The sequence below is a fragment of the Ranitomeya variabilis genome, chromosome 3 (assembly GCF_051348905.1).
Source record: "Ranitomeya variabilis isolate aRanVar5 chromosome 3, aRanVar5.hap1, whole genome shotgun sequence".
In the NCBI taxonomy this organism is placed as follows: domain Eukaryota; kingdom Metazoa; phylum Chordata; class Amphibia; order Anura; family Dendrobatidae; genus Ranitomeya; species Ranitomeya variabilis.
Window position 1 is genome coordinate 783,918,303 of NC_135234.1, and position 15,025 is coordinate 783,933,327.

General features: G+C 49.6%; 1 protein-coding gene across 1 annotated transcript in view; it reads left to right on the forward strand.

Moving 5' to 3' along the window:
* Positions 1 to 15,025, forward strand: part of DNHD1 (dynein heavy chain domain 1) — a 458,413-nt gene that overhangs the window by 38,637 nt on the left and 404,751 nt on the right. Inside the window, exon 4 of the mRNA XM_077299004.1 lies at positions 6,249 to 6,452. Coding sequence (XP_077155119.1) covers positions 6,249 to 6,452 — 204 coding nt within the window. The remainder of the gene's footprint in view (positions 1 to 6,248; positions 6,453 to 15,025) is intronic.

The window sequence follows — 15,025 nt, forward strand, 5'->3', positions numbered from 1 at the left end:
CGCCGGCTGATGGGTCTGTGGAAATCCCCAGGGAGACAACCTACGAAGCTGCTGTCACCCGCAGTCAGAGTGCCCGGAACGCAGATAGCGTTCTGCCTTCTGGACCCTCCTCAGTCACCGTTGTGACTGAACCAGAGATGGACCCAGAGCCAGTCCCAGATGGTTCCCGTGGGGAAGGGACCCTGACGTCGCTTCTGGCTTCACCTAGCCAGGAGTTCCAGGCTGCTCTGCGCGCAGATGCGAGCCTAGAGAATTTGAGACAACTTGCCGAGACGCCCATCTCCATGACTGATAAGGAGAGGGTGTTCTGGGAACGAGGGAGGTTGTACCGGGACACAGTTCCCAGAAAATCGCAAAACGAGTGGTTGAGGGAAAGACAGCTGGTCGTCTCGCAGCAATTCCGGAGTGAGTTGTTGCGGATTGCCCATGAGATTCAGCTTGCTGGACACTTGGGGTCAGCAAAACTAAGGCCCAGTAGACTCAACACTTCTATTGGCCCAAGATGGGGACAGATTTGTCAAACTACTGCCGCTCCTGTGTCACCTGTCAAAGAGTAGGGAAGGCGGGGCCTGCTCTTAAGGCTCTCCTGATCCCTTTGCCAGTGATAGAGGAGCCTTTCCAGAGGATCGCGGTGGACATTGTGGGCCCGCTGGCCGTCCCCAGCAGCTCTGTAAAGCAATACATCCTTACTTTGGTAGACTACGCTACCCGGTACCCAGCGGCAGTGGCTCTGTCCTCAACTAGGGCAGCTAAGGTGGTGGATGCACTGTTGGCTATCCTTTCACGTGTAGGATTTCCAAGGGAGAGGCTTACCGATCAAGGGACCCAATTCATGTCTCGCCTAATGGAGGCTCTCTGTAAGAAAATGCAGGTGAAGCGTCTGGTATCGAGTGCGTATCACCCACAGACCAATGGCTTGCGTGAGCACTTCTATGGTACCCTCAAACAGATGCTACGCATGCTGGTTGAGACACAAGGACGCGACTGGGAGCAGTACCTCCCACACCTGCTGTTCGCTTACCGAGAGGTTCCGCAGGCCTCGATGGGGCTCTCCCTCATCGAGCTCCTGTACGGCAGGCGAATCCGAGGACCCCTTGGGTTGGTAAGGGAATCCTGGGAAGAGGAGCCGAACCCTTCTGAAGTGTCCATAGTTGAGTATGTCATGCGCTTCCGTGACAAGATGCAGACCTTGACGCAGTTGGTGCATGACAACATGATGCAGGCTCAGGCTGATCAGAAGCACTGGTATGACCAGAACGACCGGGAGCGGACCTACCACGTGGGTCAAAAGGTGTGGGTGCTAGTTCCCGTACCAAAGGATAAGCTTCAGGCAGCCTGGGAAGGCCCGTACGTCATCCACCAACAACTCAACCCAGTCACCTACGTGGTCACGCTTGGCCACGCTCGGGGTGTTCTGTGATGCCACCTGTGGTATTCGGTCAGGGATGACCAACGCTGCTTAAAGGGGTCCTCTGGGGTGATGATATGGCAGCCAGATGGTATAACTTCTCACAGGTGAAGTAGGTTCCCAGGGCTCCCGATGAATATATGAAGGATGGTGAATGGTGCAGTAAAGAACAAAGGACACAGTTGTGCAGTCTTTTTACCTGGTTTACTGTTGGTAGCAGGAAGCCACAGTCCAGGGCACCAGATCACAGGTACAGGCAGGGTCCGGCTGGCTTGGAAGCGAGTTCAGCTTTATCAGGTGGAGTTAAAAGCCTTCCTTCTAGCGCTGTGTTGTTATAGTCCCTTACTGACTATGGCTTTGTAGCAGGGTCCTCTCAGTTTTCTCTGTCCTTTATGTAACTGGGACACAAACCTGTATGACAGGTGACTCGAGCCTTTTTACAGGGTCTCTATAACGACCCGGGCTCTATGTGTCACTGAGTCTCCTGGGTGTTACGGCGAACAGGTGATGTATAATCCAGCTGTCCTGCCTGTTTCTTCTATGTGTCTTAGAGTCCCACAAAAGCCTCGGTCTTCCGGCTACCGGTGTCTGCGCTCAATCAGGGATGTAGCCCAGTCCCAGCTATTCTCCCTTGTTGTCACACTCCTGTGCTTCTCTCTCCGGCACGTTAGCTAAGGGCTGTTCTTCCTTCTGTATCTCGCTATCTAGGAGCTACAACACCTCAAGCTGTACGGCCCCTCACCCGTCCTTCTGCCTCAGACTGCTCCAGTCTGCTGTCCGGCACCAACTGTCTAATCCTTCCCAACTGCCTAGCAACTAACTCCTCCTCCCGACCAAAGAAAGAGCAGCTCCCCTGATTTTGGGTATAGAGCTCCCCCTTCTGGCCTGAAGTCAGAACGGTGTTGTATGTGCTGATTACCTGTTAAATGGATCCTTCCCTGCTTCCAAGTGTGACATCACTCTCCCCATGAGGAAAGCAATGCCACTGTAACAACCGGTTATCTGGGGTGTTACAGTTGCAGTTGCGGACCAAGCTGGAACCCTTCCGGGCCGTGTTCTCCAACCGACCGTGAAGGACTGAGTTAGCGGTCCACGAGGTGGACACTGGGAATCATGCCCCTCTATGGCGAACACCCTATCGGATCTCTGACGAGGTGCAGCAGGTTATGCATCAGGAGATCGATGAGTTGTTACAGCTGGGGGTAATTCAACGGTCAAAGAGCGCATGGGCCTCACCTGCAGTTCTCGTGCCAAAGAAGGATCGGACCACCTGGTTCTGCTTGGACTACAGGGGGCTCAACGCCATCACAGCCTCTGACGCACACCCAATGCCGCGCATCAAGGAGCTGCTTGAGAAGTTAGCTGGCGCAAAATATCTGACCATAATGGATCTGAGTCGAGGATACTGGGAGATTCCCCTGAGCCCCGAGGCGCAGGAGAAGTCAACCTTTATCACCCCCTTCGGACTGTATGAGTCTACGGTCATGCCCCTGCCACTTTCCAGCGAACGGTCAACCACCTGCTTCAGAGACTGGAGAAGTATGCGGTGGCGTACCTGGATGACATTGCCATCTTCAGTCCCTCCTGGGACGAACACCTGAAGCATCTCGAGGAGGTGCTCAGGCGACTTCACCGAGCCGGTCTGACCATCAAGCCGGAAAAGTGCCAGATGGGCATGAGAGAGGTCCACTACCTGGGACACCGGGTAGGTGGGAAGACCATAAAGCCAGAGCTTGGGAAAGTGGGCGGGTTTGTGTCCTGGCCCACCCCCAGGACCAAGAAGCAGGTGATGTCCTTTCTGGGCACTGCCGGGTACTATGGGCACTTTGTACAGAACTATAGTAGCCTGGCAAAACCCTTGACGGACCTCACCAGGAAGAAGCTACCCCACATCGTCAACTGGACCGACAGCTGTAAGGGGGCCTTCCAGGCATTGAAAACAGGACTGTGCAAAGCACCTGTGTTGAAAGCAGTCGACCATTCTTGGTGCAGACCGATGCCAGCGAGTTTGGCTTCGGTGCTGTACTCAGCCAGATCGACTCGGGGAACCAAGAGCACCCCGTGTTCTAGCTGAGCCGGAAGCTTCTGCCGAGCAAAGTGGCCTACTCCACCATCGAGAAGGAGTGCCTGGTCATAGTCTGGGCCCTGCAACGCTTGCAGCCCTACTTGTACGGTCGCACCTTCACTGTGGTGATCGACCAACGGAAGGTTGCTACGCTGGAGCCTTGCCCTCCTGCAATAAATACAATTTTACAATCAAACACAAAAGGGGCAGGGAGCATGACAATACAGACGGGTTTTCCCGCCGGGGTGAACCAGCTGAGGTGCGCATGGAGGAGTACTGAGAGGTTCTGCCTCCATAGCGCAGTCCAAAAGGGGAAGGTGTCACGATAATGTAAATTGCCATGGTCTGAGAGATTTTTGCACGTGTGACCATGGTCCTAGACAGTCGACCCCCTTCTTCCTCCCCCCACTGCAGTTGCTGGTATAGATACACTATGCAACTTGAGACTAGTGTGTGAGCAGGGTGTGGCTTTTAATCTCCAGACCAACCCTGTAGGGCCATTCATTCACTCCTCCCCTTGGGCTTGGAATGCCTCCGTTCTCAGCTCCATGAGGGCAGGTCTGGGTAGTGACGTCCTCCCTGCAGTCAGATGATTGGTTCCTCACAGTGTGCCCCCATTTTCGGCTCCATGAGGGCAGGTCTGGGTAATGACATGCTCCCTGCAGTCAGATGATTGGTTCCTCACAGTGTGCCTCCATCCTCGGCTCCATGAGGGCAGGTCTGGGTAGTGGCATCCTCCCTGGTCAGATGATTGGTTACTCACAGTGTGCCTCCATCCTCAGGTCCATGAGGGCAGGTCTGGGTAGTGACGTCCTCCCTGCCGTCAGATGATTGGTTCCTCACAGCTTGCCTCCATCCTCGGCTCCATGAGGGCAGGTCTGGGTAGTGACGTCCTCCCTGCAGTCAGATGATTGGTTCCTCACAGCTTGCCTCCACCCTCGGCTCCATGAGGGCAGGTATGGGTAGTGACGTCCTCCCTGCAGTCAGATGTTTGGTTCCTCACAGCGCCTCCATCCTCGGCTCCATGAGGGCAGGTCTGGGTAGTGACGTCCTCAGTGCAGTCAGATGATTGGTTACTCACAGTGTGCCTCCATCCTCAGCTCCATGAGGGCAGGTCTGGGTAGTGACGTCCTCCCTGCAGTCAGATGATTGGTTCCTCACAGCTTGCCTCCATCCTCGGCTCCATGAGGGCAGGTCTGGGTAGTGACGTCCTCCCTGCAGTCAGATGATTGGTTCCTCACAGCTTGCCTCCACCCTCGGCTCCATGAGGGCAGGTCTGGGTAGTGACGTCCTCCCTGCAGTCAGATGATTGGTTCCTCACAGCTTGCCTCCATCCTCGGCTCCATGAGGGCAGGTCTGGAGAGTGACGTCCTCCCTGCAGTCAGATGATTGGTTCCTCACAGCTTGCCTCCATCCTCGGCTCCATGAGGGCAGGTCTGGGTAGTGACGTCCTCCCTGCAGTCAGATGATTGGTTCCTCACAGCTTGCCTCCATCCTCGGCTCCATGAGGGCAGGTCTGGAGAGTGACGTCCTCCCTGCAGTCAGATGATTGGTTCCTCACAGCTTGCCTCCATCATCGGCTCCATGAGGGCAGGTCTGGAGAGTGACGTCCTCCCTGCAGTCAGATGATTGGCTCCTCACAGCTTGCCTCCATCCTCGGCTCCATGAGGGCAGGTCTGGAGAGTGACGTCCTCCCTGCAGTCAGATGATTGGTTCCTCACAGCTTGCCTCCATCATCGGCTCCATGAGGGCAGGTCTGGAGAGTGACGTCCTCCCTGCAGTCAGATGATTGGTTCCTCACAGCTTGCCTCCATCCTCGGCTCCATGAGGGCAGGTCTGGAGAGTGACGTCCTCCCTGCAGTCAGATGATTGGTTCCTCACAGCTTGCCTCCATCCTCGGCTCCATGAGGGCAGGTCTGGGTAGTGACGTCCTCCCTGCAGTCAGATGATTGGTTCCTCACAGCTTGCCTCCATCATCGGCTCCATGAGGGCAGGTCTGGGTAGTGACGTCCTCCCTGCAGTCAGATGATTGGTTCCTCACAGCTTGCCTCCATCCTCGGCTCCATGAGGGCAGGTCTGGAGAGTGACGTCCTCCCTGCAGTCAGATGATTGGTTCCTCACAGCTTGCCTCCATCCTCGGCTCCATGAGGGCAGGTCTGGAGAGTGACGTCCTCCCTGCAGTCAGATGATTGGTTCCTCACAGCTTGCCTCCATCATCGGCTCCATGAGGGCAGGTCTGGAGAGTGACATCCTCCCTGCAGTCAGATGATTGGTTCCTCACAGCTTGCCTCCATCCTCGGCTCCATGAGGGCAGGTCTGGAGAGTGACGTCCTCCCTGCAGTCAGATGATTGGCTCCTCACAGCTTGCCTCCATCCTCGGCTCCATGAGGGCAGGTCTGGGTAGTGACATCCTCCCTGCAGTCAGATGATTGGTTGTTCGCGGGTATTTGTTTGGGGGTTCATACATGGGGTTGATTCTTTGTTCCCTAGAAACCCCAACTAAGGAAAAAATACCCTTATAAAATATAACTTCTAATAAGATTTATTAGAAACCAAAGCTGAAAGTTGCTGTGGGATTATTAATTTTTAGTGAACCTTATTACAAGTTATATTTTATAAGGGTATTTATTTCCTTGGCCTCTTTGTGTTACCCTGTGTATATATTTTCATGTAAGATTGTTCCCTGGAGATCCCCTATACCAGGCTGGCGGGTGGTGTAAGATGCGGACCCCTGGTAGTGAAGTCCCCCATCATGGACATCTCTTGTCTCTGCAGCATCTATGACCTCAGAGTCGCCCCGCACTCCCGGCTTCACCACGAGCACTTTGTGTTTTCACCCTTTGGAATTCTCCATGTGGATCCAGTATCGGGCTCCGAGGTGCAGGAGCTGGGGGTCTGGCATCGGGAGGCCATTCTGTGCCGAACCCTGAGGAAGATCCCCTACTACAGAGACTTCCAGAAGAGGAGAACCTTCACACGGTAACAAAGCTCAAGAGGCCCGCAGCAGCACAGAGGATTTCAGGGAGGGATTATGGTGTATAGTGGAGCATGGCTGGATTATGTAGTCGTGTAATAGCAGCACAGAGGATTTCAGGGAGGGATTATGGTGTATAGCGGAGCATGGCTGGATTATGTACATGTGTAATAGCAGCACAGAGGATTTCAGAGAGGGATTATGGTGTATAGTGGAGCATGGCTGGATTATGTACATGTGTAATAGCAGCACAGAGGATTTCAGGGAGGGATTATGGTGTATAGCGGAGCATGGCTGGATTACGTACATGTGTAATAGCAGCACAGAGGATTTCAGGGAGGGATTATGGTGTATAGCGGAGCATGGCTGGATTATGTACATGTGTAATAGCAGCACAGAGGATTTCAGGGAGGGATTATGGTGTATAGCGGGAGCAAGGCTGGATTATGTACATGTGTAATAGCAGCACAGAGGATTTCAGGGAGGGATTATGGTGTATAGCGGAGCATGGCTGGATTATGTACATGTGTAATAGCAGCACAGAGGATTTCAGGGAGGGATTATGGTGTATAGCGGAGCATGGCTGGATTATGTACATGTGTAATAGCAGCACAGAGGATTTCAGGGAGGGATTATGGTGTATAGCGGAGCATGGCTGGATTATGGACTCGTGTAATAACAGCACAGAGGATTTCAGGGAGGGATTATGGTGTATAGCGGAGCATGGCTGGATTATGTACATGTGTAATAGCAGCACAGAGGATTTCAGGGAGGGATTATGGTGTATAGCGGAGCATGGCTGGATTATGTACATGTGTAATAACAGCACAGAGGATTTCAGGGAGGGATTATGGAGTATAGCGGAGCATGGCTGGATTATGTACTCGTGTAATAGCAGCACAGAGGATTTCAGGGAGGGATTATTATGGTGTATAGCGGGAGCATGGCTGGATTATGTAGTCGTGTAATAGCAGCACAGAGGATTTCAGGGAGGGATTATGGTGTATAGTGGAGCATGGCTGGATTATGTACTCGTGTAATAGCAGCACAGAGGATTTCAGGGAGGGATTATGGTGTATAGCGGGAGCATGGCTGGATTATGTACATGTGTAATAGCAGCACAGAGGATTTCAGGGAGGGATTATGGTGTATAGCGGAGCATGGCTGGATTATGTACATGTGTAATAGCAGCACAGAGGATTTCAGGGAGGGATTATGGTGTACAGCGTAGCATGGCTGGATTATGTACATGTGTAATAGCAGCACAGAGGATTTCAGGGAGGGATTATGGTGTATAGTGGAGCATGGCTGGATTATGTACTCGTGTAATAGCAGCACAGAGGATTTCAGGGAGGGATTATGGTGTATAGTGGGAGCATGGCTGGATTATGTACATGTGTAATAGCAGCACAGAGGATTTCAGGGAGGGATTATGGAGTATAGCGGAGCATGGCTGGATTATGTACTCGTGTAATAGCAGACAGAGGATTTCAGGGAGGGATTATGGTGTATAGTGGAGCATGGCTGGATTATGTACTCGTGTAATAGCAGCACAGAGGATTTCAGGGAGGGATTATGGTGTATAGTGGAGCATGGCTGGATTATGTACATGTGTAATAGCAGCACAGAGGATTTCAGGGAGGGATTATGGTGTATAGCGGAGCATGGCCGGATTATGTACATGTGTAATAGCAGCGCAGAGGATTTCAGGGAGGGATTATGGTGTATAGCGGGAGCATAGCTGGATTATGTACTCGTGTAATAGCAGCACAGAGGATTTCAGGGAGGGATTATGGTGTATAGTGGAGCATGGCTGGATTATGTACTCGTGTAATAGCAGCACAGAGGATTTCAGGGAGGGATTATGGTGTATAGCGGAGCATGGCTGGATTATGTACTCGTGTAATAGCAGCACAGAGGATTTCAGGGAGGGATTATGCTGTATAGTGGAGCATGGCTGGATTATGTACATGTGTAATAGCAGCACAGAGGATTTCAGGGAGGGATTATGGTGTATAGCGGGAGCATGGCTGGATTATGTACTCGTGTAATAGCAGCACAGAGGATTTCAGGGAGGGATTATGGTGTATAGTGGAGCATGGCTGGATTATGTACTCGTGTAATAGCAGACAGAGGATTTCAGGGAGGGATTATGGTGTATAGTGGGAGCATAGCTGGATTATGTACATGTGTAATAGCAGCACAGAGGATTTCAGGGAGGGATTATGGTGTATAGTGGAGCATGGCTGGATTATGTACATGTGTAATAGCAGCACAGAGGATTTCAGGGAGGGATTATGGTGTATAGTGGAGCATGGCTGGATTATGTACTCGTGTAATAACAGCACAGAGGATTTCAGGGAGGGATTATGGTGTATAGTGGGAGCATGGCTGGATTATGTACTCGTGTAATAGCAGCACAGAGGATTTCAGGGAGGGATTATGGTGTATAGTGGGAGCATGGCTGGATTATGTACATGTGTAATAGCAGCACAGAGGATTTCAGGGAGGGATTATGGTGTATAGCGGGAGCATGGCTGGATTATGTACATGTGTAATAGCAGCACAGAGGATTTCAGGGAGGGATTATGGTGTATAGTGGAGCATGGCTGGATTATGTACATGTGTAATAGCAGCACAGAGGATTTCAGGGAGGGATTATGGTGTCTAGCGGAGCATGGCTGGATTATGTACTCGTGTAATAGCAGCACAGAGGATTTCAGGGAGGGATTATGGTGTATAGTGGAGCATGGCTGGATTATGTACATGTGTAATAACAGCACAGAGGATTTCAGGGAGGGATTATGGTGTCTAGCGGAGCATGGCTGGATTATGTACTCGTGTAATAGCAGCACAGAGGATTTCAGGGAGGGATTATGGTGTATAGTGGAGCATGGCTGGATTATGTACATGTGTAATAACAGCACAGAGGATTTCAGGGAGGGATTATGGTGTATAGTGGAGCATGGCTGGATTATGTACTCGTGTAATAGCAGCACAGAGGATTTCAGGGAGGGATTATGGTGTATAGTGGAGCATGGCTGGATTATGTACTCGTGTAATATCAGCACAGAGGATTTCAGGGAGGGATTATGGTGTATAGCGGAGCATGGCTGGATTATGTACTCATGTAATAGCAGCACAGAGGATTTCAGGGAGGGATTATGGTGTATAGCGGAGCATGGCTGGATTATGTACATGTGTAATAGCAGCACAGAGGATTTCAGGGAGGGATTATGGTGTATAGTGGAGCATGGCTGGATTATGTACTCATGTAATAGCAGCACAGAGGATTTCAGGGAGGGATTATGGTGTATAGCGGGAGCATGGCTGGATTATGTACATGTGTAATAGCAGCACAGAGGATTTCAGGGAGGGATTATGGTGTATAGCGGGAGCATGGCTGGATTATGTACATGTGTAATAGCAGCACAGAGGATTTCAGGGAGGGATTATGGTGTATAGTGGAGCATGGCTGGATTATGTACATGTGTAATAGCAGCACAGAGGATTTCAGGGAGGGATTATGGTGTCTAGCGGAGCATGGCTGGATTATGTACTCGTGTAATAGCAGCACAGAGGATTTCAGGGAGGGATTATGGTGTATAGTGGAGCATGGCTGGATTATGTATATGTGTAATAGCAGCACAGAGGATTTCAGGGAGGGATTATGGTGTATAGCGGAGCATGGCTGGATTATGTACTCGTGTAATAGCAGCACAGAGGATTTCAGGGAGGGATTATGGTGTATAGTAGAGCATGGCTGGATTATGTACATGTGTAATAGCAGCACAGAGGATTTCAGGGAGGGATTATGGTGTATAGCGGAGCATGGCTGGATTATGTACATGTGTAATAGCAGCACAGAGGATTTCAGGGAGGGATTATGGAGTATAGCGGAGCATGGCTGGATTATGTACTCGTGTAATAGCAGACAGAGGATTTCAGGGAGGGATTATGGTGTATAGTGGAGCATGGCTGGATTATGTACTCGTGTAATAGCAGCACAGAGGATTTCAGGGAGGGATTATGGTGTATAGCGGAGCATGGCTGGATTATGTACTCGTGTAATAGCAGCACAGAGGATTTCAGGGAGGGATTATGGTGTATAGTGGAGCATGGCTGGATTATGTACTCGTGTAATAGCAGCACAGAGGATTTCAGGGAGGGATTATGGTGTATAGCGGAGCATGGCTGGATTATGTACATGTGTAATAGCAGCACAGAGGATTTCAGGGAGGGATTATGGTGTATAGTGGAGCATGGCTGGATTATGTACTCGTGTAATAGCAGCACAGAGGATTTCAGGGAGGGATTATGGTGTATAGCGGAGCATGGCTGGATTATGTACTCGTGTAATAGCAGCACAGAGGATTTCAGGGAGGGATTATGGTGTATAGTGGAGCATGGCTGGATTATGTACTCGTGTAATAGCAGCACAGAGGATTTCAGGGAGGGATTATGGTGTATAGCGGGAGCATGGCTGGATTATGTACTCGTGTAATAGCAGCACAGAGGATTTCAGGGATGGATTATGGTGTATAGTGGAGCATGGCTGGATTATGTACATGTGTAATAGCAGCACAGAGGATTTCAGGGAGGGATTATGGTGTATAGTGGGAGCATGGCTGGATTATGTACTCGTGTAATAGCAGCACAGAGGATTTCAGGGAGGGATTATGGTGTATAGCGGAGCATGGCTGGATTATGTACATGTGTAATAGCAGCACAGAGGATTTCAGGGAGGGATTATGGTGTATAGCGGGAGCATGGCTGGATTATGTACATGTGTAATAGCAGCACAGAGGATTTCAGGGAGGGATTATGGTGTATAGTGCAGCATGGCTGGATTATGTACATGTGTAATAGCAGCACAGAGGATTTCAGGGAGGGATTATGGTGTATAGTGGGAGCATGGCTGGATTATGTACTCGTGTAATAGCAGCACAGAGGATTTCAGGGAGGGATTATGGTGTATAGTGGAGCATGGCTGGATTATGTACATGTGTAATAGCAGCACAGAGGATTTCAGGGAGGGATTATGGTGTATAGTGGAGCATGGCTGGATTATGTACATGTGTAATAGCAGCACAGAGGATTTCAGGGAGGGATTATGGTGTATAGTGGAGCATGGCTGGATTATGTACTCGTGTAATAGCAGCACAGAGGATTTCAGGGAGGGATTATGGTGTATAGCGGAGCATGGCTGGATTATGTACTCGTGTAATAGCAGCACAGAGGATTTCAGGGAGGGATTATGGTGTATAGCGGAGCATGGCTGGATTATGTACATGTGTAATAGCAGCACAGAGGATTTCAGGGAGGGATTATGGTGTATAGTGGAGCATGGCTGGATTATATACTCATGTAATAGCAGCACAGAGGATTTCAGGAAGGGATTATGGTGTATAGTGGAGCATGGCTGGATTATGTACATGTGTAATAGCAGCACAGAGGATTTCAGGGAGGGATTATGGTGTATAGCGGAGCATGGCTGGATTATGTACATGTGTAATAGCAGCACAGAGGATTTCAGGGAGGTATTATGGTGTATAGTGGAGCATGGCTGGATTATGTACTCGTGTAATAGCAGCACAGAGGATTTCAGGGAGGGATTATGGTGTATAGTGGAGCATGGCTGGATTATGTACATGTGTAATAGCAGCACAGAGGATTTCAGGGAGGGATTATGGTGTATAGCGGAGCATGGCTGGATTATGTACATGTGTAATAGCAGCACAGAGGATTTCAGGGAGGGATTATGGTGTATAGCGGAGCATGGCTGGATTATGTACATGTGTAATAGCAGCACAGAGGATTTCAGGGAGGGATTATGGTGTATAGCGGAGCATGGCTGGATTATGTACTCGTGTAATAGCAGCACAGAGGATTTCAGGGAGGGATTATGGTGTATAGCGGAGCATGGCTGGATTATGTACATGTGTAATAACAGCACAGAGGATTTCAGGGAGGGATTATGGTGTATAGTGGAGCATGGCTGGATTATGTACATGTGTAATAGCAGCACAGAGGATTTCAGGGAGGGATTATGGTGTATAGTGGAGCATGGCTGGATTATGTACATGTGTAATAGCAGCACAGAGGATTTCAGGGAGGGATTATGGTGTATAGTGGAGCATGGCTGGATTATGTACTCGTGTAATAACAGCACAGAGGATTTCAGGGAGGGATTATGGTGTATAGTTGAGCATGGCTGGATTATGTACATGTGTAATAGCAGCACAGAGGATTTCAGGGAGGGATTATGGTGTATAGCGGAGCATGGCTGGATTATGTACATGTGTAATAGCAGCACAGAGGATTTCAGGGAGGGATTATGGTGTATAGCGGAGCATGGCTGGATTATGTACTCGTGTAATAGCAGCACAGAGGATTTCAGGGAGGGATTATGGTGTATAGTGGAGCATGGCTGGATTATGTACTCGTGTAATAGCAGCACAGAGGATTTCAGGGAGGGATTATGGTGTATAGTGGAGCATGGCTGGATTATGTACATGTGTAATAGCAGCACAGAGGATTTCAGGGAGGGATTATGGTGTATAGCGGAGCATGGCTGGATTATGTACTCGTGTAATAGCAGCACAGAGGATTTCAGGGAGGGATTATGGTGTCTAGCGGAGCATGGCTGGATTATGTACTCGTGTAATAGCAGCACAGAGGATTTCAGGGAGGGATTATGGTGTATAGTGGAGCATGGCTGGATTATGTACATGTGTAATAGCAGCACTGAGGATTTCAGGGAGGGATTATGGTGTATAGTGGAGCATGGCTGGATTATGTACTCGTGTAATAGCAGCACTGAGGATTTCAGGGAGGGATTATGGTGTATAGCGGAGCATGGCTGGATTATGTACATGTGTAATAGCAGCACAGAGGATTTCAGGGAGGGATTATGGTGTATAGCGGAGCATGGCTGGATTATGTACATGTGTAATAACAGCACAGAGGATTTCAGGGAGGGATTATGGTGTATAGTGGAGCATGGCTGGATTATGTACTCGTGTAATAGCAGCACAGAGGATTTCAGGGAGGGATTATGGTGTATAGCGGAGCATGGCTGGATTATGTACATGTGTAATAGCAGCACAGAGGATTTCAGGGAGGGATTATGGTGTATAGTGGAGCATGGCTGGATTATGTACTCGTGTAATAACAGCACAGAGGATTTCAGGGAGGGATTATGGTGTATAGTGGGAGCATGGCTGGATTATGTACATGTGTAATAGCAGCACAGAGGATTTCAGGGAGGGATTATGGTGTATAGTGGAGCATGGCTGGATTATGTACTCGTGTAATAGCAGCACAGAGGATTTCAGGGAGGGATTATGGTGTATAGCGGAGCATGGCTGGATTATGTACATGTGTAATAACAGCACAGAGGATTTCAGGGAGGGATTATGGTGTATAGTGGAGCATGGCTGGATTATGTACATGTGTAATAGCAGCACAGAGGATTTCAGGGAGGGATTATGGAGTATAGCGGAGCATGGCTGGATTATGTACTCATGTAATAGCAGCACTGAGGATTTCAGGGAGGGATTATGGTGTATAGCGGAGCATGGCTGGATTATGTACATGTGTAATAGCAGCACTGAGGATTTCAGGGAGGGATTATGGTGTATAGTGGAGCATGGCTGGATTATGTACATGTGTAATAGCAGCACAGAGGATTTCAGGGAGGGATTATGGTGTATAGTGGAGCATGGCTGGATTATGTACATGTGTAATAGCAGCACAGAGGATTTCAGGGAGGGATTATGGTGTATAGTTGAGCATGGCTGGATTATGTACTCGTGTAATAGCAGCACAGAGGATTTCAGGGAGGGATTATGGTGTATAGCGGAGTATGGCTGGATTATGTACATGTGTAATAGCAGCACAGAGGATTTCAGGGAGGGATTATGGTGTATAGTGGAGCATGGCTGGATTATGTACATGTGTAATAGCAGCACAGAGGATTTCAGGGAGGGATTATGGTGTATAGTGGAGCATGGCTGGATTATGTACTCGTGTAATAGCAGCACAGAGGATTTCAGGGAGGGATTATGGTGTATAGTGGAGCATGGCTGGATTATGTACATGTGTAATAGCAGCACAGAGGATTTCAGGGAGGGATTATGGTGTATAGTGGAGCATGGCTGGATTATGTACATGTGTAATAGCAGCACAGAGGATTTCAGGGAGGGATTATGGTGTATAGCGGGAGCATGGCTGGATTATGTACATGTGTAATAGCAGCACAGAGGATTTCAGGGAGGGATTATGGTGTATAGTGGAGCATGGCTGGATTATGTACATGTGTAATAGCAGCACAGAGGATTTCAGGGAGGGATTATGGTGTATAGCGGGAGCATGACTGGATTATGTACTCGTGTAATAGCAGCACAGAGGATTTCAGGGAGGGATTATGGTGTATAGTGGAGCATGGCTGGATTATGTACTCGTGTAATAGCAGCACAGAGGATTTCAGGGAGGGATTATGGTGTATAGTGGGAGCATGGCTGGATTATGTACATGTGTAATAGCAGCACAGAGGATTTCAGGGAGGGATTATGGT